Raw genomic sequence first — 24,803 nt, 5'->3', positions numbered from 1 at the left:
AAACACCCCACGTGCTAGATCTAGACAGAGAAAATTATAAAACCACGTGGAGAAACTTCAAACAAGCGGAATGCTTTCCTATATCCTCTGATTGGAAGGCTCCGCGTTTTCAGATGTCACTTCTCCCCCCACCCCAGATAAACGTACCGATTCAATGTGCTCGTAATCAAAATCCCAGTAGGAGTTGATATTCTGTAGAATTTGACGATCGGACGCTACCATTTCCGAAAGCACAAAGCAACCCTTGAACCGCACATTGTGTGCCGCATGCTTTTTACATGGTAACTTTTTTCCTCCTCCTGGAAACCCCACGAGGCAGGTCTACATTATTTCTATTTTTGAGAAGAAACTTCAGGGCATTTGCTCTGCTGCTGCTGCTGCTTCTTCTTCTTCTTCTTCTTTAGTTTTATTTATTTATTTTGAGGGCGAGAGAGTGGGGAAAGGGCAGAGAGAGAGGGAGAGAAAGAATCCCAAGCAGGCTCCGCGCTGTCAGCAAAGAACCCGACGTGGGGCTCGATCTCACGTACGTGAGCTGAAATCGATGCTTAACCAACTGAGCCACCCAGGAGCTCAAAGCACGCGCTCTTAACTACTTCTCTATGGTGTCTCTAAGAACAGTCATGATACCCTTGGGGACGGACAAGGTGGGAGGCCTTGCTCTTCCAGATACCGGGAAAGTTGAACAACGGGAAAGTCAGGGCATGGGCACAGGGACCCAGCCCACGGAACAGAACACAGAAACAACCCAGCAAGGACCTCCGAGCCACCTCTGTGGAAGCATGCCTGCAGAAATGGAGGGAAAGACGGGCTTCTTCACAGGTGAGGCTGGGGAAACTGGTTGTTCATGTGGGAAACATGAAATTGGGTCTCCCCTGATACAAAACCCAGTTCCAGGTTGATAAAGCCCTAAACGTGAAAGGCAGATCTTGAGAGATCTCTGAGCTGACAAGAAAATCGCTCCCTGCCTCAAGGTTAAGGAAGGGTTCTTCTTTTTTTTTTTTTTTTTAATTTTCTTTAACATTTATTTATTTTTGAGACAGAGAGAGAGCATGAACAGGGCAGGGTCAGAGAAAGAGGGAGACACAGAATCCGAAACAGGCTCCAGGCTCTGAGCTGTCAGCACAGAGCCGGACGCGGGGCTCGAACCCACGGACCGCGAGATCGTGACCTGAGCCGAAGTCGGACGCTCAACCGACTGAGCCACCCAGGCGCCCCAAGGAAGGGTTCTTGAACAGACATAAAAAGCACTAGCCATAAAAAGAAAAACATTTATAAATTCTACCACATTACGAACATCCATTCATCAGGGGCACCAGGGTGGCTCAGTTAAGTATCCAACTCTTGATTTGGGCTCAGGTCATGATCTCGTGGTTTGTGAGTTTGAGTCCTGCATAGGGCTCAGCCCTGGCTGCTCAGATTCTGCTTGAAATTCTCTCTCTCTCTCTCTCTCTCTCTCTCTCTCTCTCAGCCCCTCCGCTGCTCATGCTCTTCCTCTCTCTCTCAAAATAAATAAACTTAAAAAAAAATCCATTCATCAACAAAACGCTGTAAAGAGAACGAAAGGTCAAGCCACAGAGTGGGAGAAAAGATTTCAAATCTATATACAAGATTTCACATCTATATCCCCATCAAAGGACTAGTTTTTAGGATATAAATATCACTGGGACACCTAGGTGGCTCAGTCGGTTGAGTGTCCCACTCTTGATTTTGGCTCAGGTCATGATCCCAGGGTCACGGGATCGAGCCCCGCCATCAGGCTCCACTGAGTGTGGAGCCTGCGATTCTTTCTCTTTCCTTTTGCCCGTCTCCCCTGCTCATGTTCTCTCTCTAAAATAAATCATTAAGAAGCTTCTTAACCCCTCAGGGATGTGGGTTTGAGTCCCACATTGGGAGTAGAGATTACTTAAAAATAGGTAGATAGATACATACATACATAGAAGCCTCTTAACCCCCAAATCCCACAACCCCATTTTACCAAAAATAGGCAAAACATCTGAACAGGAACTTTACAAAAGAGGAACGCAAACAACCTCTAAACATATACAAACGTGTTCAATCTCCGCAGTAAATCAGGAAAATGAAAATTCAGGCCACATGGAGACACCACCTTTCACCACCCCCCCCATTTGTAAAGATAAAAACGTTTGATAACAACCAAACATAAACAAGAATGCAGAGCAACAGAAACTCCCAAACATGGCTTAATGAGAGAGAAAACAGAAACCACACTTTGAAAAAAAGAGTTGGTCCGAATCTATGAGCCGAAGCCATGCATTTTCTGACAGGTGGAGACATGTACAGTCGTGGGTCAGAAATCAGGTCCGGAGGTGTTCACTGCAGGACTCCTCCCCAGAGGTCCAAAGTGGAAACAACCGAAATGTTGATGGAAGGTACTGGGAGAAGCAAACTGGACATCGCCGTCCAGGGCAGTCCCCCACGGCAATGGAAATGAATGCAACACAGCTTCGCCCAGTAGCGGGGGCCACGCTGACAAAATGCGGCATGGACGGAGGGAAGCGAGAACATAAAATGCGTCCGTCCAAGCCCAGAGACAGGCAAGACCGAAACCACGCTGTTCAGGGCTGCAGTCACAGGCGGTGAAATTGTACAGGAAATCCACATGACCGCAGTCAAGAGGACAGCGCCCCCAGGCGGCAGGGCAGGGGTTGTGATGGGGCTGGGGACGTGCTCAAAGGGCTTTTGGACTTGGCTGGTGGTTACGTGGGTGTTTGCTTTGTAATTATTCACTGAACTGGTTTATGTACTTTTCTAAATGTTCTATTTCACCATAAGAAAAAAGAGCAAAAATGTCTAGGATAAAATATATAAAAATGTTTTAAAAAGTTATCTTTGGGGAGTCTGAGTGGCTTAGTCAGTTAAGCGTCTGACTTCAGCTCAGGTTGTGATCTCACGGTTTGTGAGTTCGAGCCCCGCGTCCGGCTCTGTACTGACAGCTCAGAGCCTGGAGCCTGCTTCGGATTCTGTGTCTCCCTCTCTCTCTGCCCCTCCCCTGCTCATGCTCTGTCTCTCTCTGTCTCAAAAATAAATAAAAACATTAAAAAAATTCTTTTTTAAAAACCAGTTATCTTTAAGGGGCACCTGGGTGGCTCAGTCGGTTAACTGCCTGACTCTTGGCTTTGGCTCAGGTCATGATCTCACAGTTGGTGAGATGGAGCCCCGCATTGGGCTCCGCGCTGACAGCACAGAGCCTGCCTGGGATTCTCTCTCTCCCTCTCTCTCTCTGCCCCTCCTCTGCTCTGTCTCTCAAACTAAGATTTAAAATAAATAAGTAAGTAAGTAAGTAAGTAAGTAAGTAAATAAATAAATAAATAAATAAATAAAATAAAAACAAAAACAGTTATCTTTTGGGTTTTACTACGTGGATGAGATTTTCCTCCTTCTTACTTTCGGTATTTGCCAGATTTTGTTAAAAGACTAGGCATTATTCTTAAATGGAAAAAAAGAAAAAGAAAAAAGAAAAAAAGCTTTATTATGAAAAGAAATCCTTCCTAAATTTCTAGGGCCTTGCTGATATGTTACTTCCTCCAGGAAGCCCCCGTGACCACCTTGCCCGCAGGCCCTCAGTTCGTTTTCTCTCTCTCTCTCTCTCTCTCTCTCTCTCTCTCTCTCTCTCTCTGACAGTCAGCTCATGAACACTTCTCAATGCCCTGCTCTGGGGCAGGCACTGTGCCAGATGCTGGGGGTGCAGAAGAAACACACGGCCATCTTTCTGCCTCAGGGAGCTCTAGCCTGGGGAGATAGGCAAGAAACCGACGAGAAAGTAATCCTGGGGTGGGGAGTATTACAAAGAAATAGCTGTGCTGCCGGCTCTTCTGGAACTTCGCAAGCACAGGCAGCCCTGCGTGGCTGTCACTTTTCAGGTCAGTTACCTCCCAACCAGCCTGCAAATGGCGCACCAGCCTTTCCACCCGGTGGTTGCACCTTTCACCCCCCGACCGCGCACATGCGATGCCTGCTCGGCAAAAAGGTCCTGAGTGTATGGTGGACCAGACGCAACCCCCTCGGACCTGGGGCGAGGGTGTCAGCAATGTCCTCCAGAAGCCCCCGGTTCACTTGGGAAGAAGCGTCTCGCCTCCCCGGCCCCGCGGGGGAACAGCCGAAGGGCTGCCTAGCCGGGGCCACGGCCACAGTGCTCCCGCTGAGGAGCCTTACTTGGGCTTCTTGACGTCGGTCATCTTGGTGTGCTCCCCAAACTCGCGCTTCAGGAACTCCTCCAGGGGCCCCGACTCGTAGGGCCGCGAGCCTCGGAACACCTCATCCTTCATGCGAAAGTACACGCTCCGCATGTAGGCCATGGACTTGCCTAGAACAAGATCGGGGAGACACGAGGGCCACACCCTGACAGCCGCAGGACCACGGTGGCCGGCAGGGGATGGCAGGAGGGGACCGGACTGACTCAGGCACTACCCAGGCTTGGGCTCCTGGGCCTCTCCTGGGAAACTTCCCGCAGAGGCAGACATCTCCTTCAACAGCCCCGCGGCTCTGGGCCTAATTCTGTGTTCCCAACTTTGTATTATTTTCCTTAGAGAGGGCCCCGAGAGTGTAAGGGCTTGTAAATTGAATCTAGAACCACCTCATGTGGCTCGGAACAGAAGGGCCAGCCCTGTCCCGCGGGCCTCTGAGGACAGCCAAAAGGAGCAGGCCGCACCTGGGCTGTGCGCACAGAGGGGGCTGCGGAGAGGAGGGGGGTCTGCCCGTATGAGACTTCTCAAATCCCTCCCATAGCCCCTGGGAGTCTAAAGAAGGAAGTGACCCTTTCTGGAGGAGGCCAGAACCTCCGCCGCGGACCTCCTGCCCCGCCGAGCAGAGGCAGATCCGAGACAGCTTTGCTCTCATGGAAGGCAGAACTGGAGACCAGAGAGGGGATGTGGGCCCCCTGACGCTAGCAGTTTACTGACTGATAATCCTCCTCGTCCCGGAGGAGCTCGATGGGACGCTGCTCTCAGCCACCGGCTGAGCAGGCTGCCCCATGTCCCTGACACTCTGAACTGCTGGCCCGCGGCCTCTTCACACAGTGAATACCCAGGTACCTGCGGTTCCCCCAGGGGACTGGGGCTCCCTGAGCTGGAGCCTGCACCTGACCCACAGGCCCTGCCTGGGGGCAAGAAGGTCCTCTCCTGGTGCCTTCAAGACATGGGCGGTGGGGGGGGTGCCTGGAGAGCCTGGAATCCGCCAGGCACTGGGGCAAGGCTGTCAGGTTAGGGATGCCAAGGCAGAGGACAATTGCCTGGGTGGTTGCTGGCTCTGGGAGGGCCCCCCACAGGCAGCCCAGCTTGAGTGGAGACAAGAACTACCCAGAAGCCTGTCTGGTATGCAGGGCGCTGCAGTGCAAGGCCCTGTGGCCTTGGGAAGTGCTGGGCTGAGAGTCTAGGGAACCGTCCTAGCCCCAGTAACCCCATGGGTGGGCTATGTGACTTTGAGTCACCTCTCCCACCGGGGCCTCAACGTCTCGGGGGGTAAAATGAGACGTGCAGGCCGGGGCTCCGGCATTCTGTGGCCCTGTGGCTCCTCCTCCCTGAGACCATCCACCATCAGGATGGTTTTCCTTATTTTCAGCAGGTTTTGAGGCCCTGAGGTGCCTGCCTCACAAGGCTATGGGCAGGAGTGGTGGAAGCAATTGACATAAAAATGGTTCCTACACTGAAAGGCAACCAGTTCTGTCCCCCGTGGAGGGCAGGGCACCATGCCCCTAGCCTGCCTCCAAGCCCTTCTCTTTCAAGCCTCAGACCCCAACACCCTCACCCGCCCCACAAAGGGCTTACAGGCCTCCCCGTCCCCAGTGACCCTCTGTGCAAAGCTCTGAAAAGAAGCTGAGCCCAATTCGAGGGCAGATTCCAACCGCCCCCCCACACCCTGCCCCCACCGCCCCGGGGGCCGCCCTCACTGTGCAGAATGGCCAAGGCCAGGATGCCTCCAGTGCTGGTCCCCGCCACCCAGTCAAAGAGATCCTTGGTGGCGACGCCCGAGGCCTTCTCGATGGCAATGAGGAGCTGGATGATGATGAGGCCCTTCACGCCCCCTCCGTCCAGGCAGAGCAGGTGGTCGTGGCTGTGGTGGGGACAGCAGAGGGAGAGAAGAGGGCCCGTTAGAGCCCAGCTCCTTACGTGGGCCCGTGTCCCTGAGCATCTGTGACTGTGTGAGACAAGGCCCTGTGGAGCTCGTGCTCCTGGGCTTTTAGGGGTGTGTGTGGGGGCGGGGGGCAGGTAGGGGGAGCGCAGTCAGTAAGGAAATAAACATATAGTATTTCAGGAGGGGGAAAGTGCAGGAACAATGAAGGGAGCTGCCAGGTGTCACCTCCGCAGACACCTGGGTCTGTCTCTCCCATTGGGTTTTGGTCGGGCCCAGATTCCCAGTCGGGGGCCTGACCGGAAGCAGGTGCCTGAGAAAAGTCTGTCTGAATTAAACGAGGCTGGGGGAAGGGCTCTCCTGCAGCCAGGAACCGTGGTGGAGAGGGAGGAGGGGGGGCAGGGAGGAAGCACCATCTCTGTGCCAGGAGCTGTGAGGGGCTTTCACCCGCATGAATTCACTTAGATGTCCCACACCCCTCGGAGGCAGACGCTCCCTGCTACCCCTGTGCACGTCTGGGAAGGAGTGAAGCTCAGAGGTTAGGTGACCACCCAAAGTCACGAGATGGGGAAGCGATGTGGCCGGACCCAGACAGGGATGGGGGAAGGGGAGGGTCTGCTGACTCCTGAGTCACCTGCTGGGCAACACGACCCGACACGTCTCCCTCGGTCCTGCCGTGCCCAGCTCCCTGCCCTAAGGCTTCCACTGTCTGTGCTCAGACTAGGAAGCTTCCGTCTGGTCTCCTCAGCCTTCCATCTCAGCGTAAATGTCACCGCCCGGAGAAGCCTGCTCTGATGCCATTAGCACCCTCCGGCTCAGCCGGCTCCTTCTCCACCCACTTTCTCGCTGTAGAGCCCTTCTCCCTCCCACAAGCAGGCGGTTTTCCCTCCGTTCACTTTCTCCCCCAGTGGACGGGACAGAAGCTTCCAAGGGCAGGGACTGCCCTGCTCCCCACAGTGCTGCCTTTCCAGCGCACTCGGGAGGCGTCCGATGGACTAGCTGGTGAACGAAGGAGGCCCGGGTGGCCCACCTCTAGGGTCCTTCTTCTGGACAAGCTGCCCAGCCCCGCAGCAAGCCCAGAGTGTGGCAGGGGATGCTGGGCCGTCACTGGAGGCCTGCAGGGCCCATGACCAGGGAGGCCAGAGCAAAAACGCAAGAGACCCTTCGGAGGATGTGGGGCTTACAACGGAGACGTCAGCCCACAGGAAGCAAGGCTGAGCTACGAGGCTCGCAGCCTTTCGTGGGAAGGTCCCCACGGGGGTGTCCCGATTGTCGCCTCAGTCCCACCTCCAGGGAGAGTACTCAGGCTGCTGCAAACCATGTGAGTCCTGCTGGAGAATCTGCCTCCTCTGGTCTTACTGGTCGGGACGTTACCCTCCTCAGCCCCTGTGCAGGTGTGTGTGTGTGTGTGTGTGTGTGTGTGTGTGTGTGTGTGCGCGCGCGCGCGCACATGCAGGAAGTTCAGTGGGAGCAGAGAACTACAATGCTGATGCAGCAGGTGCACCCCCACGGGGCATGTTACAGGGTGGCCTTGGAAATAAGCAGGACTTACCAAGGGGAAGCCAACCCTTCAGGCAAGGGGAGGCAGAACCACTTGCCACTGCCTGGCCCTAGGAGCAGGGGCTGTGTCTGTGGACTGAGAGCTTGCCCTGCGGGGGCCGGCACTACTGAGGCAGCCGGGAGAGTGCCTGTGGCAGCAGAAAGGGCAGGAACTCAGGAGATGGGGACTAGAGTCTTGCTCCGACACTCATGGTGTGAGCTTGAGCAAGGCACTTCGCCTCCCGGGGACTCAGGCTCTGTCTGCACGAAACAAGGATCCTAATCCCTCCCTAGGAAAGCTGTTAGGGACGGTGGGACAGTCGCAAACGGAGAACAAGAAAGCAACTCTATGACGGAAAGGAAGACAGAGCGCAGTCGAGCCCACGCACGTTTGTGCTGGGAACTTGCTGTGCTGGCAGGCACCGCTTCTGAGGCCCCAGGGACCGCCCTCAAAGACAAAGGCCTCTGCTCTTTGTGCCCATCACGCAGGCCTGCCTCCAGGAACGGGCCTGGACGTACAGCAGGTGCTCGGGAAGTCCGCCCGGCCCACCAGCTCTGTGGAGGGAAGCAGGGCAGGGGCCAGGATGGAGCCAGAGGCAAGGAGGCTCAGCATCGCAGTGGGGATCTGGGTGACCTTCCCCAACAAACCAACACAAGGTCAGGAGGGACGGGACAGGCTTGCAGCCAGCTCTATCGTGTAACCCACAGCCCGCACGGTCCCTGATGAGAGAGCAGACCCAGGCTCTCCGAACACCCAGTTGTAGTTGGCTGTGAACTACAGAGGACGCAAGCCACCGCACAGGGCTGTGGTATGCGCTAGACAACAGCCCCGAGCCTGCCGGAGGGCACCAAACAGAGGCCTGGTGCATGCCTCCCTCCCCCACTTACGTCCGCTTCTCGTCCCTCATGGAGCTCAGGATGAACGCCGGCTTCCGGGCCCGGGAGATATGCATGATGTCCTGCAGTTCTGCGAGGCACAGGGCAGAGTGGGCTGGGGCCACGCAGGTGCCAAGCCCCCCTCACCCCCCAATCCCACGGGCCCTGAGCAAATCTGGAGCTGAGCCCTCACCCTGCTGGCCCTAGGGGGCGCACCTTGCCCCCTGCCACCAGGAAGGGCCCTTTGTCCCAAGACACAGCTGGGCCAGAGGCCACGGGCCCCTTGGGGTGAAACGGGCTGTGGCCCCCTGCCCTGGGAAGCATCCCTCCCCCCCCCCCCCCCGGCCACCTCCCAGACTCTCCGCGGTGCCTTCCTCCCAAAGCCCCAGAGCACAAGCACCCCTTCCGTGGCTGGTGTTTCCAGCTCACAGAGCCCTTTCTCATGCATCGGGCAAGTGGAGCTGCTGACAGCCACCGTCACCAGAATCCTTATTTCCAATTTACAGATGAGGCTCAAAGAGGCTACATAAACTCGTCCAAGGTCATTTAGCCAAAAGGAGTGAGTCAGGACACTCCTTTCGGTTTAAACCCATGAGCCAAGGGAGATAACCGACCACTCTTCAGAGGCTGCTCGTCCTGATCCCAGGTCTGGAACTTTCCTCAGCGGCCTCTCAGACCAGCCGCACCCACCCCTCTGCCCATGTTCTCCTCTGGGCCCGAGCCCGCCCCCCCCGGATGGACTGGCTGCCCTCCTGGCCAGCAGCCCGGCCCCGGGGGCCTGGCCCAGCACCGCCATGCCATCGGATTCTGACTGCCCTCCCCACCACTGTGCAGAGTCTAGAAGCAGCAAAGCAGGAAGGCAGGCTGCAAGGCAGTGTATCTACCCTCACCAGAGCGGGTGGCCAGAGGGTGGGCGAACCAAGCGGAGACCGGCCAGGAGAGGCAGTGGCCAGGGTGCCAGGGGGAGGGTGGCAAGAATGGCTCATGTGTTCGGGCAGGCAGCTGAGAAGAGGCCACTAGAGCTACAGCTAACTCGGGGCTGGGCAGGCTCTGCAGCCCCTCCAGGCCCAGGGCATTACCCATCGGACGCTGCGCCCCAGGCCCACCATCCAGCCTGGCGTGGGTGACTGCCTGCCTGTAAAATTGAGAGATAAAGATGGGGTTGGGAGGGGGGGCAGGTCCTAGACGGGGACGGGCAGGGGAGCGGAGAGGAGGAGCCAGGAGGACAAACTGTGGCCGCGGGCTCTGCTCTCCCGACTCCTGGCTAGGCTGGGCCATCCAGGCTACAGGCGCTGGTGTCTGCTTCCACAGAAGCGGGGAGAAAGGCCAGCTTGCCGAAGACTGGCTGCCGACAGCCCTATCCAGGGGACCCGGCTCTCACACAGTCTAGGCCGTGGCTGGGTCAGCCCACAGAAAGCCCAGAGACGGGACCCCATCTCCTTGGGGGCCATCTCCACGGGCACCAAGGTCACCTAGGGGCAGATGCAGGTTGCCTGGCCCTGTTCAAAAGCCTGTAGGTCACCAAAGGGCCAGCAGGGGACAGACACACGGGCCCCAGGCCTGACAGAGATACAGCAGCATGGCAGACACACTCCTCATTGAAGCCAGAGGGCCAGGGGTGCCGGACCCCAACAGCACTCCTCACCGCCCACCCTGAGCTCCCAGGGCACAAGAGGCCGAGACAGTCCTCACCCCAAAGGTGCCACGGGGACGCCCAGACCGGAGACCATGTTCAGGACATCGTCTCAGGAGAAATGGACTGCGGGCCATTAGCCAGGGGCCCCTCTCCCCCCAGGCCTCTGGGCCCCATGGGTGCTGGCTGCCTCCAGAGGCTGACGAATCCTGCCCCAACCTTCCTCGTTCCTTTCAACAACTTCTACCCTGGGCCCCGTTTCCTTCGGATCAGGACTGCTCCGATCCCAGTGCCTGGGGACCAGCTGGAGAGGAGGGAGTGTGGCAGGAAAGAGGCCTACCTAGGTTGTTTAAGCTGATCGGTGGGGGCTGAGATCTTTCCTGGGAGAACAAGGAGTGATGTGTCGCAGTGGAACACTGCTCCGAGGGGGCCCCTTGGGTGAGTGGGAGGCGGTGGTCGGCCCCTACATTTTTCAGCAGAGTTAAGAGCGTCTTCCTGGTGACAACTAGTAAGGTTTGGGGGAGGGGAGATCGCACAGGATCACAAATGATGTCAACAAGCAAGTGAGAGGCCCCTCCTTTCCACACACGGTCCCCTCTCTCATCTACCAGGCAGCCTGGGTATGTGGGGGAACCGGGCGCCCGGGAGGCCTGACCCCACCCTGACAGGGCGTGCTGACTCCAGTCGCCTGTAGCCCAATAGCTTCCTGGGGCCCAGGGCAGGTGCTGAGGTCGACCACAGAATCTGGAAAGGGGTCGAGGTTACCCGGTCTGGGTATTTGGGGTCCCCCTCTTTCCCTTCACTTCTGGTCAAGAAAACAGGACTCCCCCCTCCATACACACATCTCTACAAACTACCGTGAACAGTCAGAAATCAAAAATTTAAAAACAGTAAAAAACAAAACAAAACAAAAAACCATGACAATGGGGCGCCTGGGTGGCTCAGTCAGTTAAGAGTCCAGCTCGTGATTTGGGCCCACGTCATGATCTTGTGGTTTGTGGGATCGCGCCCCGTGTCGGGGCTGTACGTACGGCAATTCTCAAAACTGCCGAATGCCGAGTCCCTCCCAGGGCTCGAAAGGGACGAGCCAGTCCGTGGGCATTTACCCTCTTCTAACAGACAGGGTAACTAAAAAGGATGTTTTTAGGAAGTAGCACACACACAAGTGCGCACACACAGTCACCTGCACGCCCACAGCAGCCTCCACAGCTCCCTGAAACCCCCCGAGGGGGCCCGGGCTTCTGCTGAGGATGATCCTTCTCCAGCCCTGATGCCAGGGCTCACCAAGCGAGCATGCAGTGTGTGCCTCAAGCCCGCGTGCACACACACTCGTGTAGCGGGCATGCATCCACCCACCGTTCTTCCTGCGAGTGGCTCCATCCGGGAATTACTTACTGCCTCCCCCACCTGCCTCCCCCCGAGTCCTGGCACCCGGAGGTGGGATGAGGGCGGCACAGAAGAGGACACTGGCTTGGCAAGCCCCTTGGAGGGTCCCACCTACTGGGTATGGCCCTTGTGCTCGGGCACAGGAAGCTTCCCCTCTCTGCCTCCCAGATGCTCCTGGAAACCCCACGCAGGGAGCAAGTGGGGTGGGTACGGACAGGATGCTGGTGCCGGGCTGCTGGGACCACCCCTCCTCCCCAGTGCATGCATCACCACCACCACCCCCGCCCAACTCTGGGACGGGAGTGCAGGGCACTTACGTTTGCTGATCTTGGAAGCTATGAAAGCAGGAGTCTCTCCGAGGTCATTTGGGGTATCCACCTCTGCCCCAAACACAATGAGGGCCTTGATCATCTCCACGTTGTCTTTCTGTTGGGGATGAAGTGAGGGGAAAATCCAACGGCTCAGGGAAAGGAAGAGAAAAAGGACACCAGCCTCTTCCGCTCTGCCTACCGACTCGGCGGGCCTCTCACGGCACGGCAGAAGGTGCTAGAACCCTTCAGGTCCCCCACCCGTTTAATAACCCAGGCAGAAGCTGGAAGTGACTCACCCCAGGTGCCAGCCCCACCAGCTCCTGGAAGGAAGCAGTGCATCTATGACCCCCGCCCCAGGGGCCACGGGGCCACCGAAGGGTCAGCTGCTGATCACTTCCAGAAGCAGCAGCAAAGGGTGAGCGGGGAAAGGGAAGGCTGTCTTGTCCATCAGGTCTAGGGTGCCACTTCTGAGGAGGTAACTGGGCACACGTCCTCCCTGACGGCAACCTCCAAGGGCAGCTTGCCTCCAAAGCGCGTTGTGCATTTAACATCGGAGGCTGGGCGGGGCAGGGTGGGGCGTGGTTTCCCAGAACAAGCCAATCAACTGGCTGCCTGGAGACCGCGCTCTGGTCTTATCACCTCCCTCTTCCTGGGGCCTGATCTCCTGGCCTGGAGAATGAAGACTTGTGTCTAGAATGCAGTTTTCCAAATAGTGGTTCATGTACATTAGGATTTATATGGGCACTGGTGACTATGCATGCTTGAGTCATTAGTTATGCATTTCTGTTTTGGTTTCCTTCTTTTCGTGTCACTGGTTTACCCCTTACGGTGGCGACAGAACATCTCCTTTGAAATAAATTTAAGTAAGATTTAAAAGCAGGCCAACTTAGGGGCGCCTGGGCGGCTCAGCGGGTTAAGCGGCCGACTCTTGATTTCAGCTCAGGTCATGGTCTCACGGTTTGTGAGATCGCCCAGCATTGGGCTCTGCACCGACAGCGTGAAGCCTGCTCGGGATTCTCTCCCTCTTTCTCTCTGCCCCTTCCTGGCTGGTGCACACACGTGCTCTCACTCTCTCTAAAAAATAAATAAATAACAACTTTATAAAAATAAGTTAATAAAAGCAAACCAACTTAAAGAAACGATTAAGCACTAATTGTGCAAGTGACACATCAACGTGCCAAAAAATGTGAGGCCGGTCTGCAAGTTCCTGAGGTATGGGAACCAGTGAATGTCAGCAGTCCTCAAAGTGACACGTGTGCCCCCCCCCCCGCCCCTCACCGAACGTGTGAGACCCTCTAGAGGGTTTTGTGAGGTTCACACTGTTTTCACAGGGGCCTCTGGCTGGCTCAGTTGGAAGAATGTGCAGCTCTTGATCTTGGGGTTGTGAGTTTGAGCCCCAAGTTGGGCGTAGAGATTACTAAAAATAAATTAAAAAAAAAAACCTGCTTTCATAAGACTATCAAGATGGTGTTTGCTTCTTGCATTGTGTTGACTTTAGCACTGATGGCATAAAAACAATGATGGATAAAGCTCCTAGTGCCATAGCAAGACGGTGACACCGTTGTGGTGTTCTTCTCTGCCACTCACTAGCAGTAAAAAATCAACCAATTAACAGGCGCCTGGGTGGCTCAATAGGTTAAGCATCTCAGGTCACGATCTCATGGTCCCTGAGTTCGAGCCCCGCGTTGGGCTCTGTGCTGACAGCTCAGAACCTGGAGACTGCTTTGGATTCTGTATCTCCATTTCTCTGTGCCCCTCCCCTGCTTGCACTCTGTCTCTCTCTCTCTCTCTCAAAAATAAATAAAGACAGGGGCGCCTGGGTGGCGCAGTCGGTTAAGCGTCCGACTTCAGCCAGGTCACGATCTCGCGGTCCGGGAGTTTGAGCCCCGCGTCGGGCTCTGGGCTGATGGCTCAGAGCCTGGAGCCTGTTTCCGATTCTGTGTCTCCCTCTCTCTCTGCCCCTCCCCCGTTCATGCTCTGTCTCTCTCTGTCCCAAAAATAAATAAATGTTGAAAAAAAAATTAAAAAAAAAAATAAATAAATAAAGACATTTTTAAAAATCAGCCAATTAATTAAAAAGCCAGTGTCACTTTGGAATGCCCTTCATGAAGCAGTAAGAATGAATTTTATTACGATTTGACATCGTGTCCTTGTGTTGTAAGATAGAGAGAAAGCCTGGGCATTTCTGTGGCATACCAGAGTACAACTGTTATCTTGAGGAAAAGCACGTCGGCAATTTGCTGGAGTTGTGAGCAGAAGCACGCGTTTTTTTTCCCCGGGAACACCATTTTCATTTGAGACCATGACTGACAAACTACGATTGTTCAGCCTTGGGTATCCAGAAGACGTGTTCTCAAAAATGAACGCAGTGAGCCTGGCACTTCAAGAAAAACATCTGACGATATTTTGTGCCAACGACAAAATTCAAGCTTGCAAACAAAAATGGCAATTCCAGAAAACTTGTATATGCCACACGTGGGCTTGACAGCTTTGACGGCTTCCCCAAACTGAAAGGTTTTTCCGATGAGATCAGTGGGGATATTTACAAATGTGGGGTTTTGCTAGCGTCTGATGAAATGGGTCGCCGTTTCTACGCATACATGGTGAACCGGTATTTTCCAAGGAAATTACGCATGGGTAAGAGATCCATGCCAAGTGCAAGAGATACCAGTGGAATAAAGTGTTTAATGTAACAAAGTGTGAAAAGCTCCTGGAGATGGCTGCTCTGCCCACTGCAACTGACTTGTCAGAAACTACCCTTGTCCAGTTTTGGTGCAACATCAAAGAATATCCATGATTCTCTGAAAAGGTGCAACTGTGTATCTTTTCCAACATAGCATTGGGAGGCCAGATTTTCTTCTTATCTCCCAACATATATTCAACAACGTATTGCAAGAGAATAAATGTAGCAGAAGATAGGAGGCTCAGTATGTCTTCTATGAGGCCAGGCAATAAAAAGATTCACAAAGATGGAAAAGGATGCTAACTCTTCTGGATTGTTTTTTGTTTTGGAAAATAAAGTTGTTTTGCATAAAAATGTTATTTAATTTGGCTAGCTTGTGATTGGTGAATTGTTATTTTTAAATGAATCGATATTTTGAGAGGGACCTGGGTGGCTCAGTCCGGTAAGCGTCTGACTTCGGCTCAGGTCATGATCTCACAGTTCGTGAGTTCGAACCCTGTGTTGGGCCCTGTGCTGACAGCTCAGAGCCTGGAGCCTACTTGGGATTCTGTGCCTCCCCCTCTTTCTCTGTCCTTCTCCCACTCATGCTCTGTCCCTCTCTCAAAAATAAACATTAAAAAAATTTTTTTAGTAAGTGAATTAATATTTTGAAAATGTCTCATGTTTAAACTCCAATCTAATAAATATAGATAGATAAAATCCATATAAACAAAAACATCTTTGGGCTCTTCAATAATTAATTTTTAACACTATAAAGGGACCACATAGACCCAAAATTTTGAGAACTGATGGACTAGATCATTCTAATGGCTCATTCAGTGCTGAAAATGGCCATGGTTTCATTTACAGTTTCCACCTCCCAGGGTAATAGTGTCTCCACCACAGTGATGGCCTTTGCTATAAAACAGGATGTCTTTGAGTTTGCCCTAAATCTACATCTTTAAAAATTTTTTTTAACATTTACTTATTTTTGAGAGACTGAGAGAGAGACAGAGCATGAGCAGGGGAGGGGCAGAGAGAGAGGGAGACACAGAATCCGAAGCAGGCTCCAGGCTCTGAGCTGTCAGCACGGAGCCCGACGCGGGGCTCGAACCCACGAACCGTGAGATCATGACCTGAGCCGAAGTTGGACGCTTTACCAACTGAGCCACCCAGGTGCCCCAAATCTACTTTTAGAGTCCCAGATGCCTCTCCAACTCCATCACTTGGAAATCTGTTGAACATACTTATGTATACACGGTATTGGTACAGAATGGGAATACACACACATCCGTAACGTAGTAAGAGTCCCTTCCCTGATTTCCTTATGTTCATACTCCAGTTGTCTATCCAGACTGGAGGGGGAAACTCTGCTCTATGATAAACCAAAAGCCGCGGCCAACACCTACCATGGGCCACGGAGATGTACAAGCAGACCCTGCCTCCCAGGAGCTTACAGCCCCCCCCAAGGAGATAGAAACAGTATGCAGACGGGTATTTCTCCCTGATGCAGGAGAGGAGAAGTGACATCTGAGGGTTGCCCACTGGTGCTAGGTACCACATGTGTCGTCTGGACATTCCTCCTGGGGTTACCGAGCATCCACCGCTCACTCCGCAGCCAGTACCGACACCCCGGTTTCCGGATGAGGAAATCGAGGCTGACAGACGTGACGTGACTTGCCCAAGGCCACGGCGGGTAGCCAGAGCCATCGCACCATGCACTCGTCACATGGGGGACGCGGGAGCCAGAGGGACAGGGGCATAGAGGAAGGAGACGACACTCTGGGCTGAAAGGGGGACACGGAAGGTTCCTAAGGGGGAAGGCAGGTCTGAATGGAGTGTAGGCAGGTAAGAAGATTCTGAGGGGCGGGGAAAGGGGGAAAGGAAGAAGGTGTCACGGGAGGGAGCGACGGGTAGCCCCCCACCCACCCCTGCAGGCTCACCGACATGGCCAAGTGCAGCGGCGTGTTGCCGTGCTCTCCGCGGGCGTTGGCGTTGGCCCCGTAGGTCAGCAAAGCCATGACACAGTCCAAGCGGTTGCGCATGACGGCCACATGCAGGGCTGTGTTCCCCGAGCGGCTGGTGCCGTTCACGTCGCAGCCCCGCTTCAGCAGCATGCGGGCCATCTGCGGGAGAAAGGGTCCGCGCCCAAGGAGGCGGTCACTAAGGGCAGCAGGGGCCGGCGACACCTGGGGGCTGCCACCGCCGCCCTGAGCGGCCATCAGGTATCGGGCCTCCGGAAAGCACTAGCAACAAGAACTCAGGTGGCAGGCCCCAGTTCTGGGGGTGGCCCTACATCTTGGCTCCCACATCATCAGCAGGACGCTAGAGGACAAAGAGCTGATTTGTGCTGGCTGATTTAAGGAGCTCCCGGGTCCTTTCTTGGAACTAACGGGACCCCACGCATCTCAGCAAAGTCCCACAACTTGCCCTGCTCCCTGTGACCTTCCCTGGGATCCTGCCAAAGTCTGGCCACTCCCTGGGCCTTGGCGACACCCGCCCCTGCACGCCCCACAGCCCTGGGGAGCCTGGGACACGGGGAGGTGCGTGGCCTTGGGAGCCTGGGACCTGGGGAGGGGCGTGGCCTTTGGAGCTGGACAGTCCTGAGCCCACAGCTCAGCCTTACTTCCTCCCAGCCCTGGGAGCTTGGGTAGGCCGTCACACCCTCTGGACCTCAGTTTTCTATGGCAATAGAAATGCAAGTCCCTACCTCACAGAGGGGTGACAACGAATGACAACTCGTACACTCGAACACGAAAGGCCGGACTTGGCCTCTAGCTCAGGGCAGGGAGGAGGTACCCTGCAGAAGTTGGCAATCTCCTCCCTCCTGGCCCGTCACAACGGACCACAATCTCTGGGGCATCCAGGGCCCTGTTGAGCTGTGTTTCCTGGAGGTGAGGGACCAGAGGCCTCCACCCTCCCAGGGGCATGGAGCTTGGCTTAGGGGCGGCCTGTGGAATCACTGCGCCACCAGGCTCTCTGTGGGCACAGCCAGTACCAGCACCAACTTCTGTTTGGCACTTTATGAAGCCTTTTCTCACACGTCACCTCGCTGATTTCACGCCTCCAAAGCCAGGCCATAGGACCCCCAATTCATACACAAAGAACCCACAGACAGGGCCCTGAGCCTGCGAGCAGCAAAGCCTGCGGGACCACTATGAGATCAACCCCCCAGAATCATCTCAGGGACCTCCTTCCCGCAGGCAGCTGAGGAACATGGGGCCCTGGGACCCTGCCCCCTGCCCCCTCCCCCCCACCACTCACCCTCAGACTCTGCCTACCTCTGCGTTCTTGGCCCAGTGGAGGGGGCTGGCTCCATAGCGAGGGTCTTTGCTGTGGATCTGGCTGCTGTCCATGCTGATGATCATTTCAGCACACCTAGGGGGAAAAGGAGCCAAGGGGCAGTATAGAAGGCCATGGGACGGTGGGAGGTGGCCCGGGGATGGTGGGAGGTGGCCCGGGGATGGCTGGAAAAGGCCACGACTTGGGGGCTTCAACCACTGGGGAAGAAGAGTTTCTGCAAATAAAGTTGCAACAAAACCAACCAGCACGTGTACTGTGGTATGTCCAGGGTATCCTGAGCCCCTATACACAGCTCCAGCCCCCGCCTCCAGGAAGCCTTCCCTGATAGCAGCAATCGGCCATGATCACTCTCACTGGTGCTGGCTTTAGGGTCAAGCCCCAGCCTCCTCCCTGGTGATCTCTGGAAAGTGGCTGAGGCCGTCTGCAACACGGGCGCGGTCCTAGCCGGACTCGTGGGGGTTGAGGGAGAGAAGACATTTCATTTCTGCGCCTGGCACGCGGTCGCCCTCCATCCCCTGGCCCTCCCTCCGCTCCTGCTGTTTCACGCAGTGACCTGCGTCCTGCGGGAAGCACAGGCACAGCAATTAAGGCTGCAGCGACTCCCCACTCCCGGGTGTACAGCCAAAGGAACAGAAAGCAGGGACTCAGACAGATACTCGTCCCCCCACATTCCTAGCAACACTGGCCAAAAGGGGAGACAACCCAAGTGCCCGTCAACAGATGGAGGGGAAAACAAAATGTGGTCCGTCCGTATATTACTCTGCCTTAAAAGGGCAGGGAATTCTGATACGTGCTACAACACTAATGACCCTTGAAGACAGCTGGCAAAGTGAAAAGTCGAGTCCCTGGCCCCAACCTGGCTCTGTGAAGGTCAGCCGAGTTGACGCTAACAGCGGAGGGGCTCCCAGATGGGAGCGGGGACGGAACCCCTCTCTGTGGCCCTGACACCTGTGATCGCTGCCACCAGCTGCCGCGCGGTGGCAGAGGGATGGCCCCGCCGGGGCCCTGGGAGGACGCGGCTGTGGCAGGAGTCGGGCACGCCCGAGGTGTGAGGCCCCCTGCGTCGTCTAATGTGCGACGACCCTTTGCGATCTCTGCCAGCCCCACAGGGGAGGCCTGGCAGGGGAGAGAGGAACGCGGCTAGGGGTGTCCAAGGAAGGCACAACGTGGGCAATTCCAGGCCCCTGGACAGCAAGGCTTGGGGAGGCTGAGCTGAGCAAGAGGGAGGCCGCCATGCTACGTCTCAGCTATGACACGGCATCACCCACCACCCGTGCCCGTTCCAGATGCAACCTGCCCCCGGGGAACCTGACCCCTGGGGGTGAGGTGTCAGCACTGTCTCCAACCGTTTGGTCAGGTCGTTCTGGAAGCTCTCCATCTTGGCTGTGCCGGGGAGCACATGGCAAGGGGGGCTGGCCCCAGCTCGGACCAGACCTTTGAGGGGATGGCGTCGCCAGAGGGGCCGGCACGGTGGGGGCAGACTCCAGAAGAGGAAGAGCCCGAGGGACAGCCAGGCTTGCCCCCGCCCCCATGTGCGTGCAGCCCTCTCTCCTCTTCCCCCTGCCTGTTTAGCACAGCCCAGAAGGACCGGGTGGCCTCTGCGTCTCCTGTCCCAGAGCTGCTTTCTTTTCTGTCTAAGGCCAGCGCCTAGCACAGTGTCCGGACTGTGGGACCGACTGCCTCGTTCATTCATTCAGTCAGCCATTCCAGACAGCGTTCCCACTGGGCCACATTTTAAGATATTCCTCTCTTTTCTCACCCCCCCCCCCCCACGCATACACACATACCCACACTCCACATGGAGAATCTTCCCGAGAACAGGGTTTCCCAGGTCTCGGGAGAAGGGAAGAAGCCCCAGATTGGTCTGGGGCTCCCCACGGCATGCGCCTGGTACCTGCCTCCCAACGGTGCCACCAGCCAGGAAAGATTGGGCAGATGGGGCTCTGGGCCACCTTGCCAAGCATTCCTGGGCCTTGAGCCAGGAAGCTGCAGAAGCCACAGGGCAGCACTGTAGCCAGGAAGGGGTTCGGATCGGGCTGGTGGGCTTGGGTGCAAGAGGACCCAGGTCGGGTGGGCCCCTCCCTGGGGCTGCGTGTGACTCCAGCCCAGGAGGACCACCTGGGGGAGGTGGAAAGGGGAGGAGCCCCGGGGAGGATTTGGATCGTTCTTCTCCAGTTTGGGAGAGGGAGGTTCGTGGCCAGAAATTAAGGTGCGTTACGGAAAACATCTGAAAGCTCTGCTCTTTGCACAGCTGACTTTCTGGATGGAGATTCACACCTGCTACACGTTCATTGAGCACTCTGTTCCTGCCAGGCCGGCCCTGGGCACCAGCATCTGATACACATCTAATGAGCCTGGGGAAGCCACTGCTCACTTGGGCGTGAGGACAAGAGATGTCAGAGCTAGAGAGCCAGCCAACGGGGCGGGGGGGGGGGGGGCCGGCCTTACCCCTTATGGGAGAACTTCATGGCTGCGTGGATGGGGTAGCCATTGGGCCCCACGATGTTGCACCGAGCGTTACAGAGTAACAGTACTCGGACCATCTCTTCCTTCCCCATCTGGCAGGCCAGGTGCAGTGGGGTCTGCCCTTGGTTGTTCACCTGGTTCAGGCCGGCCGATGCGTTCTTCCCTAGGAGCTGACAGAGGGACACTGGGGTGGGCTGGGGCCTGACAGAGGCAAGCCCCCTGCGTGACCCTCCCCAACGCCCTCCGGGCCAACCCCCTCCGCCGAGACTTGAGGGGAAGGGAAGTCTGCCGATGAGATAACACGGGTAGGATTATAACCCGGGTAGGAACGTTAAGGGAAGCCCCGGAGAAAGGAGGTTTGGAGGCAAACAGGAAGCTGTCTGTGCCAGCCGGCTAGGGGGCTGGGCCGCCATTGCTGTGGCTTGTGGGAAAAATTCCTGGGGGTGCCTGGATGGCTCAATCGGCTGGGTGTCCGACTTCGGCTCAGGTCACGATCGCACAGTTCGCGGGTTCGAGCCCCACGTCGGGCTCCGTGCTGACGGCTCGGAGCCTGGAGCCTGCTTTGCATTCTGTGTCTCCCTCTCTCTCTGCCCCTCCCCTGCTTGCACTCTGTCTCTGTCTCTCTCTCTCTCTGTCTCTCAAAAGTCAATGAACATTAAAAAAATTAAATAAAAAATTTTTTCTGAATTAAGAAACTTAAAAGGGGGTTGTTCCCAGGGATGGGCACTGGAGATCTGGTCCCACCGGACCATGAGCCCCTCCAGGAAAGGCTGAAATGAATTCACCCAGCCCAGGGTCAGGCTCGGTGGGTGCTTGGGACAAGCTGAACTAAACTGACTGGCTGGACTGGACCTCTGATTTCATTTCCTGGGTTGGAGGACCTCCCGAGGGTGGTCAGAGTACAGTGACCAAGGATGTGTCTCTCCTTGGCGAGCAGGAGGAGGGAAGGGAGGAGAAGGTACACCCTCCAGGAAGGAGCTCGGGGCCAAGTGGGGACAGTGGGGTGTGGCCAGCACCGATCACCCCTGCTCACCTGCAGCACCTGGGAATTGTCCCCCTGGACGGCGTAATGAAAGGCAGTCTCTCCATTGTTGTCTGTGACGTCCATCTGGACATGGCAGTACTGTACCAGCTCCGCCAGGATCTCCCCGTCGCCCTTGCGGCAGGCCAGGTGCAGGGGGGTACAGCCCTCCTCATTCTCCCTGCTATTGGCACAGCTGTGGGGGGGGGGGGGGGGGGGGGGGGGAGGGGGGAGGGGGGCTGAGAAACTCAAGTGCAGAAGAGGGAAGTGGGCTTGGAGCTCAGGGGCATTCACGCCACGCTCAGGCTGCCTGGTTCAAACCACTTATTTGTGGCTGACATGATCTTATCAGCTGTTCAGTGGCACATCCGTACGAGACACGCGTCCTAGGCCCACGCCAGCCTGAAGTGGGAGGCAGGCAGGGTGGGGTAGAGAGGGTCGGAAGGCAGAAATCTCATTAACCTCGGGCAACTGGCTTAATCTCTCGGGGCTTCAATATCCTTATCTACGAAAAGATAACAATAATAGCAGCTGCGCCCGCCCTAGGAAATGGACAGAAGCACTGGGAAGTGAAACACCATGATGGTGTGCAAGAACAGGTCCGTAGGCTGTAAAGGGCAGTGAGGAGTTTTGAGCCTAGGGCCTGGGAGCTGAAACGAGCTGCGGTCACCTCAGGGCAAGCAGGCTAGCCGGAGTCCTGCGGCGGGGCCCACATGGTCCCTCTTGGGGGTCACTTCCACTGACGGAAGTGTTGGCTGAGGGGCCATATGCAAGAAAGCGGTCCAGCCACCAGGAGGCACCCGGATCCTTGGAAGGAGATGCAAGGATCTGAGGCCTCTTCGGCCGTCTCCAGCGGACTGACCTTGCACGGGCCACATAGTCTCTTGGGGGGATGATGACCCTTCATGCGGGTATTGGAAGGACTCAAGTTCATGGTGGTTATAACACACCAGGTGGGCCTGGCACCCGTCGGGCCCTACGTTTCTCCTTCTGGCTTCAGTCCGGCGTTCGTATACTCCCCACTCAGAGGCAACACCGACCCGCAGAGGGGAACTGAGGCAGGGCTGAGAGACTCCCCGGACCCGCCCGTCCACACACACAGACCCGGGGACCTTCCTGAGGGTCCGGCCCTCCTGGCCCACCTGATGATGTGGCTGTGATGGAAGCACTCTCGGATGCCCAACTCCACCGCCAAATGGGCCGCCGACCAGCTGGGATGGCTGCGGATGAGGTCGGTCAGCTGTTGCAGGGCCTCGACGTGCAGGACTTGGCTGGAGCTCTCGTAGAAGGGCGGCAGCTGGATAGAATAGTGCTGGAAGTTCACGAGCGCGTCCGTCTCCCTCTCCAGCTGGAAGAGTCTGTGGAGCCAGGGCACAGGAGGACGACACAGAAATGAGCCAGCCTCAGCCCACACCCTCGCTGGAGTCAGAAGCCCTGGGTCCCCACGGACGGCTCACTGCCTGCCTCTGGCTGTGCACCGACCTGTTCCAGCTGGACTCCCCTCTCCACCACGCACACGTGCACACGCATAAATGCACACACCTCTAAATAGAGTCAGGATTTTCTTTCTTTTCTTTTTTCTTTTCTTTTCTTTTCTTTTCTTTTCTTTTCTTTTCTTTTCTTTTCTTTTCTTTCTCTCTCTCTCTCTCTCTCTCTCTCTTTCTTTCTTTCTTTCTTTCTTATGTTTTATTCATTTTTGAGACAAAGAGAGACAGAGCATGAGCAGGGGAGGGGCAGAGAGAGAGGGAGACACAGAATCCGAAGCAGGCTCCAGGCTCTGAACTGTCCGCACAGAGCCCGACACGGGGCTCGATCTCACAAACCGCGAGATCATGACCTGAGCTGAATTCAGACACTTACCTGACTGAGCCACCCGAGCGCCCCAAACCCCTGCCACTGTTCTAAATGGAGGGGTAAGTTAATGAACGAAACAGATGACATGGCCTGCCTTCCCGGAGCCCATGTTTTTGTGGGCGAGATCAACACAATGAGTAAGGTAAAAATCAAAATAAGAAAGTACATTAAACAAACTGCCGCGGAATGAGTGCTATAGAAAAAACAAAGAAGAGAGGACAAGGAAGGAAGTTATTCCTCATTCTCCTCGGCTCCTCTGTTTCATCCTGCCAACCTCTTAACATCAGCGTGCTCCACGTTAAATGCTGTTGCTCTGTCGGGTATAATGACACGAAATGACAACTAGAAATGACACTGAAAATTGGGGCGCCTGGGTGGCTCAGTCGGTTGAGCGGCCGACTTCGGCTCAGGTCATGATCTCGCGGTCCGTGAGTTCGAGCCCCGCGTCGGGCTCTGTGCTGACCGCTCAGAGCCTGGATCTCTTTCAGATTCTGTGTCGCCCTCTCTCTGACCCTCCCCTGTTCATGCTCTGTCTCTCCCCGTCTCAAAAATAAATTAAAATGTTAAAAAAAAAAAAAAGAAAAGAAATGACACTGAAAATTGATCATTGGGCTTAGCATCTATTGACGACTTTGACAAGACACTTTAGGTGGAAAGCAGAGCCTGACTCGAATGGTTTAAGAAGGAATAGAATGGAAGAAACTGGAGAAGTACAGACAGTATGTTGGAGGGGTTTTGCTGTAGAGGGGAGCAAGCAGAGGTAGCTAACGGGGAAGGTGGAAGCAGGCATTTGAATTCCGGTGAGAAGAACCCAAAAGAAAACAGGATCTCTCTGAGGCCTTCCACTCCCACAGCAGACTAGGTCATGTGAACAGGAGCGCCTCCTCGGGACAACCAGAAATGCGCGACAAAATATTAGAGGCCATCTGCTTGAGGCGCTGGATACCTAAGTAGACTGGGATGAAGTGCCAGGCTGGACGGATTACGGAAATCTAGGAAGTGAGCCTGGTGTTGAAGGCTGCTGTCACTTGAGAGGCCGGAGGGATACACCGTAGCATTGACAACCTCGTGGGCTCGGGGGACAGGGACCGGAGGCCAGGGGCGGGCCACCTCTTACCGTGGGTGGGCACCCTGAAGGGCTAATGCTACCAGGTACCTGGGAGAAGCAAACATAAAAGAAACAGAAAGCCAGGGGCGCCTGGGTGGCGCAGTCGGTTAAGCGTCCGACTTCAGCCAGGTCACGATCTCGCGGTCCGGGAGTTCGAGCCCCGCGTCGGGCTCTGGGCTGATGGCTCAGAGCCTGGAGCCTGTTTCCGATTCTGTGTCTCCCTCTCTCTCTGCCCCTCCCCCGTTCATGCTCCGTCTCTCTCTGTCCCAAAAATGAATAAACGTTCAAAAAAAAGAAAATTAAAAAAAAAAGAAACAGAAGGCCAGGCTTCGGGGCACCTCGGTGGCTCAGTTGGTTAGGTGTCCGACTTAGGCTCAGGTCATGATCTCATGGGTTCGAGCCCCGTGTTGGGCTCTGTGCTGACAGCTCAGAGCCTGGAGCCTGCTTTGGAATCTGTGGCTCCGTCTCTCTCTCTGTCCCTCCCCCACTCATGCTCTCTCTCTCTGTCTCTCAAAAAATAAATAAACGTTAAAAAAATTAAAAATACATCAATAAAA

At 55.7% G+C, this 24,803-nt stretch overlaps 1 protein-coding gene across 9 annotated transcripts in view; it reads right to left on the bottom strand.

Moving 5' to 3' along the window:
- Positions 1 to 24,803, bottom strand: part of PLA2G6 (phospholipase A2 group VI) — a 56,948-nt gene that overhangs the window by 9,458 nt on the left and 22,687 nt on the right. For 7 of the 9 annotated variants that reach the window (XM_040490851.1, XM_040490855.1, XM_040490853.1 and 4 more), the window contains 10 exons: positions 22,427 to 22,642; positions 21,297 to 21,480; positions 20,246 to 20,433; positions 17,776 to 17,872; positions 16,438 to 16,620; positions 11,839 to 11,947; positions 10,476 to 10,640; positions 8,515 to 8,593; positions 5,906 to 6,069; positions 4,174 to 4,324 (listed from right to left, as the gene is read on the bottom strand). In XM_040490851.1, the coding sequence (XP_040346785.1) occupies positions 4,174 to 4,324; positions 5,906 to 6,069; positions 8,515 to 8,593; positions 10,476 to 10,640; positions 11,839 to 11,947; positions 16,438 to 16,620; positions 17,776 to 17,872; positions 20,246 to 20,433; positions 21,297 to 21,480; positions 22,427 to 22,642 (1,536 nt within the window). Of the gene's footprint in view, positions 1 to 4,173; positions 4,325 to 5,905; positions 6,070 to 8,514; positions 8,594 to 10,475; positions 10,641 to 11,838; positions 11,948 to 16,437; positions 16,621 to 17,775; positions 17,873 to 20,245; positions 20,434 to 21,296; positions 21,481 to 22,426; positions 22,643 to 24,084; positions 24,200 to 24,803 lie in introns of those variants that run through there. The other 2 variants (XM_040490857.1, XM_040490854.1) reach the window with 2 other exon arrangements.

This window comes from Herpailurus yagouaroundi, unplaced genomic scaffold (assembly GCF_014898765.1).
Source record: "Herpailurus yagouaroundi ecotype Mexico unplaced genomic scaffold, PumYag 182, whole genome shotgun sequence".
Lineage (NCBI taxonomy): Eukaryota > Metazoa > Chordata > Mammalia > Carnivora > Felidae > Herpailurus > Herpailurus yagouaroundi.
This window is presented reverse-complemented; position numbering and strand designations above follow the sequence as displayed.